Source organism: Microchirus variegatus (genome assembly GCF_963457635.1).
Source record: "Microchirus variegatus genome assembly, chromosome: 4".
Classification (NCBI taxonomy): Eukaryota; Metazoa; Chordata; class Actinopteri; order Pleuronectiformes; family Soleidae; genus Microchirus; species Microchirus variegatus.
This window is the reverse complement of record NC_139805.1, coordinates 27,929,260-27,935,259: the sequence shown is the minus strand read 5'-3', so window position 1 is coordinate 27,935,259 and position 6,000 is coordinate 27,929,260. Positions and strand designations below refer to the sequence as shown.

At 40.4% G+C, this 6,000-nt stretch overlaps 1 protein-coding gene across 1 annotated transcript in view; it reads right to left on the bottom strand.

Annotated features, from left to right (window-relative positions):
- Window positions 1-3,928: 3,928 nt before the first annotated feature.
- The window catches only part of brinp3a.1 (bone morphogenetic protein/retinoic acid inducible neural-specific 3a, tandem duplicate 1), a gene marked incomplete at its 3' end in the record, with an annotated part of 54,291 nt that continues 52,219 nt past the window's right edge, over window positions 3,929-6,000 (bottom strand). The window contains exon 8 of the mRNA XM_083888537.1: window positions 3,929-5,045. Within this exon, the coding sequence (XP_083744663.1) occupies window positions 3,929-5,045 (1,117 nt within the window). The remainder of the gene's footprint in view (window positions 5,046-6,000) is intronic.

Sequence of the window (6,000 nt, the reverse complement as noted above, 5' to 3'; positions counted from 1 at the left end):
TACCACCCTCTGCATTTGTTTTGTGCATTTTTAAATACAGTGGTCTGTAATCTCTAAAGTGTTTTACAGTACCCACTGATACTTAGGCCATACTTGATACGCATGATTGATGCTTTTACTAGTGGCAAAAAAATAATATTTGTTCTCAGTAAGTGTCTCCACAGATCTGAAGACCTGAGTGTAGTGAGGCATTAGCGTTGATCGCTGTGTAATGTGGAAATCCTTCATTTGAGAATTTCACAAGATGTTAGGATCGGGTTTAGTACGAGGTTTGAAATGGAATCATTGAATGCCGCTATATTTAACTGATTTGTGAAAGTCAAAGTCTGAGTATTTCTTTTTGTGCAAAGAGGGTGATATTTCTTGCAGGGACTTGATTCAACAAAACAATAATAAGCACTCGGAAGCACATATTTGTTCATTTAAATTAAAAGAGGTAACTATTTAAAGCCAGAAAGAAGTCTGATCTGTAAATTTCAAAGTCAAGATTGGAATCCTCGGTTTCAACAGTGTATCAACAACACCACGAGTCACAAATATTAGCCATCGATGAGCTCCTGTCTGAATGTCTGGTTACAGGTCAGCGACATGACTTTATCACCAAAGGAGCTAAAAGTCAGATTCATTTGTGTCCTCTCAATTTCATGGCACAAAAAAAAGATTTCCTTTATAATCAACAACTCAGCCGCAGAGCGAGCTGCTCTACTGTCCCGTGTTAATTCCGTCAGGCTTTCATGTCACCCCTTTATTTTCTCACCTTTTGTTTTAATGGATGGTTTATGATGGCTAACAGAGCATGAGGCATATTTTGGTGGAAATCCAAGCAGAAAGTGTTGTTTTAGCACCGACATAAAATGGAGTCACAGAGTTTAACATTCCACGCAGATGTTACTTTTGATTGTTGTGATGCATGAACCAAAATCACTATGCAGAGAAATAATGACAAAAGCAAAACACCAAACACTCCAGGGCATGACGGGGTGTATGCGCTGTTCCATTAAATGTTAGAGGGGGTAAATTTTCCCTGCTGGTGGTGTGTAATTACACTGTTGGTATGATACAGAGATCCAGCTCAGATATTAGAAAATAAAATGGAGATAAATTTAAGGCTTGTGAGATTTGGTTTAAGTTATTCTTTTCGACACTAACACTGCATGTGCTGTATGACAATGTGATATTAATATTACTGTGTTTGCCTTTCCAGACATGCACTGGTGCACATTATTAACATGACAACTGTGTGTTCAGTATTTAATCATGCAGATTTATGTATCGTTTGATGAAAAATAACACAAGTCAAACTACATTTTTTTTTTTTTTTTAGGACGGCATAGGTTAGAGAAAATTCTGTGCTACTTCAGCTGCTTTTAATTGTTCCTTTTCTATCTTGGAAAGAGCGTGAGCAATCTTTGAAATCCAACGTTTTTATTTCAGCTTGATCTGCCCTTTCATACCACCATTCTAAGGAGCAATTTGCATTTTTTCATCCTTGGCAGAGAGCATTATTGGTGTTGGAATATGTGATGGGGAATACTCTGGTCGACTTGAGCATCCATATCTGCATTTCCACATGATCTGCTTTCATCATGCACAATGGTTAAACATCAGAGAGGAGGAAGGAGAGAATGGGCTGTGTGTCGTGCAGGGCTGCATACTGCCAGTATGGCACAAATCACTCAGGGGAACTGGAAGTGTGATGCTTTTATTTCACGGCTTGGAGTAAGACATAAAGCCCTGCAAATTACAACAGCGGGAGAACCACCTGAGATAACAGGCTTTGATGCTGCGTCTTGCACCGCCTCCAGCAGCCATCCATTAGCAGTAATCCAAAAGGGATCCAAAGCCCTACTCTTGCTGTTGCTCCATGGCCCTATGTGTTGCTACGTATCTGAAGAATCAGTCAAACCTGATCACACACACACATACAGACGCTGAACATATATCAATAAGATTATTAACATGACATTTAAAAAATACTTGTGTTTGTCCAACTAAAACCACAGTTTTAAAATGCATGTCTGACTAGAAACTGGACTGAACGGAATTTCTCAAAGTCGGACAAACACACCCAGTTAATGCAGTTGAATTCATTCTGCATACAACTGCGTTTGGACCAGAGTCAGACTCCAGCTGGAATGGGCACTCAGACAGCGACAAAAACATGGCAAAATCCAGCTAGCTAAATTGGAACCCACCAAATCCTAACTTGCTGACAGGTGACATATCGCCATCTAGAATAGTGGAGAAGGAAAAGGAGATTCAGCAAAAGAATTCCGCTTAATCACTCTGATTCACCTCGCTTTCTGCTTTTTAAAATATGCTTTGGAATTATTCCCTTTTTATAAAAGGAAATAAACTATTTTATGTAAAAAAAAGATTAAAAAAACACCAACAACACACAGCTCTTGTGTGCGGATATAAAACTTTCTAGTTTGTTAAACAGACATTTTGTGTGTCCTTCACCTTCAGCAGTCTGCTCTCGGAGGAATAGTGCACCTATTTTACCAAATATTAACATAATTGCTACATAAATGATGTTCATTCGCAAAAGTGCTGCACAAAATTAGTAACGAGGAGGCTGCAGCTAAGTGCAGGGATTTAGTTTAAAGATATCTAACATCAAATTAACAAAGAGTCAATTTAAAATTTAAATTTGATCATTTAAAATGATGTATTTGAATACACTATGCAAACTGTCTGATTATGTGACCCTTTATAAATAAGACAGACATCGCTGACCTTGTGCTTTTTCCTATAGAAAGCTGTTATGTGGATTGGTTGTGTGGACATGTCGTAGATCATGAGGACTGAGCCATGAAAGTCGGCCAGCGTGCTCATTGTGACACTGAAGCTGATGCAGTGAAAGAGAAATCACTGAACATGACTTAAATTATTTAAACCTACACGTTGCCGACTGTGACGATGTCACACCACGATTCTTGCTGTAGAAGTGGATGGGAGTGTCTTGTTTTATTCTGTGTGGATATTTAATTGGAAAGGATTCCTCAGATCAGATGAGGTGGAACCAAAGAAGTTATGTCACGTACGTGCATGGAAATACACCATCTATAGACCACACATAAAAATTCATTTTATTTAGTGTATTAACAAACTGTATTATACATTTTATAGACAGTGTTCTTATAACTTTTGTTTCACAAACAACAGCATTATAAAAATAAAAGCACATGTAACATTGTTATGATAATGGTGTTTTTCTTTTTTTATTATTATTCTCAGTAAATCTGTAATATTACAGCATCTATTTACTCACTTTGTTTTATTCATTTCTTACAAAAATTGTACTTGAGTTTAAAAAGTAGTGAGATTTGTTGTGTGTTGTTGATGGAATAAGCTAAAAACACAAAAAAAGTGTCCATGTTCCCGGTTAAAAGGGGAGGGCCATGATATTAAACACAAGTATTTATTTTGCAACCAGAAAATAAATGTGACTATAAAAAAGAAGAAAGAAAAAATCATAATGATAGAAAAAAAGAACACATGCTGGTTTTGAAATGCTTGAGATGATCACATTGCTTGAGTAATACTTCATCTGCAAAAGCTTTTGTTTGCGTATGTGAGTGATTCATATTTGTGCAATATACAAACATCAGCACATCAGCAACATATCAGTGACAGTGGAGCTTAAAATGTATATTGGCAACTGTCAAAGTTATCATTTTCAACAGGAAGGGAGAAGGGGTGACCTACGAGGCAAGTTTGGTGAAATCCTCCTCAATTCTACGACGTTGTACAAATTTATACGAAAAGCTGACATGAGAATCTCCAATGCACACTTGAGAATCATGACAACAGCAAAAATGTCCCCCAGATGTCCCCTTGTACTGCTCCAAAATTGCTCTTTGCCGTCATCAGGCCCGTGTGATAACCGATCTGCCATCTGTGCACCTGGACGACTGCCCACTTATTAGCTACATAATTTGGTTGTTTCGTATTCCATTGAGTTGGGCTGCTTGGCAGTAAAAGTCTGCAGCGCTGCCTGGATCCTGGCAACGTCCGTGGTGGACAGTTTAAGTCGGTGCCGCAGCAGACAGGAGAAAAGGTCCAGAGGTTGAGCTCCGGGTGGGGAGAGCCTGTTGACCCGATCCCTGATCTCCAACAGCTGCAGCAGGGCAGAGTCCTGCGATCCCTGAGTATATGGGTAGTCCAGCTGTAAAATCAAGTCCTGGATCGCATCTGGGTCAAAGTGCATACTGTAGCCATACACCTGTATGCTGTTGATCTTCATGTAGCCTAGATTTCGCCCTGGCTCCAGGTACTCCAAGGGTTCGTAATATACAGTTCCGTTTCCCGTGGTGGACGGTCCCTTGATCCGGCTCCGCAGATAAAAGTGGACCGTCTCAAAAAAGGTTTTCCACTTGTTGCCCAAAGTCAAAGTCCAATTATAACAGTCATAGGGGATGTCTAATTTAGTCCTCTCCCAGTCTGGGTAGTTGTTCTGGTCAATTGGCATGATCCAACTCTCTGAGTGACTTCCCCCAAATGGATTGATGTAGACAGACAACATGGGGTCGAGAGTGGTGTTCTTAGTAAGGCAGATCTGTAGAGACATCCCCAGGAGCATGTGGACATGGTTTGACTTGTATTTATTACTTTTCAGCGTCAGCAGCATCCTCTTCCTCCATGAAGGGTCGAACCAGTTATTCAATCTGACATCATTGCTGACAAAGATCCCGTGGATGCTGATGCGGTTGTCGCGCTTCTGCAGAAGGTAGCGAAGCTCCAGGTCCTGCAGGTCTGTTTCAAAGCCGATGTAGTGGTCGGTGGAGTCGGGGACTTCGTTGCGGCACATGCCCTGACTCAGCATGTAGCCCTGGTTGCAGGTGGCACAGCGAGAGCGGTTCTCGTAGGAGCAGGACGCGCAGGAGGTACCCTCGCCCACCGAGCAGGGAATCACGCCCTGGCAGGGCGGGTGCTCATATGGGCAGGAGCAACTGCGGGTCTCCTCCAGGTAGGAGCCGATTTGGTTGTTCTCACTGCAGTACATGATGGAAAGGATGTAGTTCAGCCAGTAGCTGAAGGGTCTGCAACAGAGACAGAGCAGTAAGTTAAATATAAAAGGTATGTTGGGACTCATTAGGGATGCACTGAAAATTACGCAACAATCAAATCCCTTATATACTTGTACATGAAAATGTAAATGAAGTTTGTTACCAATGGACATAACTGGAGAAAGCAGTGAACCAGAAATAAAATGAATTGAATGAATGAATGTTTGTGTTTCCTTATACAGTATAAATTACAACATTACATTATGTCTGCTTTGTATTTAGCATCTTAGACACTCTTTTATGGTACAGTAATGGCATTGTACTGTCAAGTGCCAAAATGTAAGTACACATATTTTTTCCCCTTAAAAAAAAAAAGTGGTGACGGCATATTCCTTGGACTAATGACAACATATTTATGTACTTGAGAAAGAAAATAGCTAATGTTTCAGGAAGTAAGCAACACAAAAGTTAAACCCTCTCCTGAAAGAAGCCTTCACATTTGATTAATTGCCCACAGGTTGTATTAGTTTGCAAAGGGATAGGTTGGGGGCAAATGGCTGCCCTTATCCATATTCTGATCCAACAACATGGGCGAGGGATGTATAGGTTTTTTGTCCTCCACCGTTACTCATGCATACTAAGCAAGGCCAATGTTTGAGCAATCCATTCATATTCCTGCATATTTGAATTTAAATCCTTGTAGAACAGAGACAATGTCCACATGTTGGATTTCAGTCCACGGACCGCGTTTGCTCATTTTCTCCATTAAAAATGGAAATATCTCTCCTGTAAATGGCAAACTACACAAGGATGACTTTGTAGATATGATTCTCGGATGCTCATGACATGGAGCTTCGGCAAAAGTAAATATAAGTGACAAGCACAGTTCGGGCCGCCGCTAACCTCCAATAGCTCATTCTCGTTTTTATCCACTTGCCTCGAACCAATCATTTTAAAACCCTCTCTCATTTCATGCAATCAGCTGTAA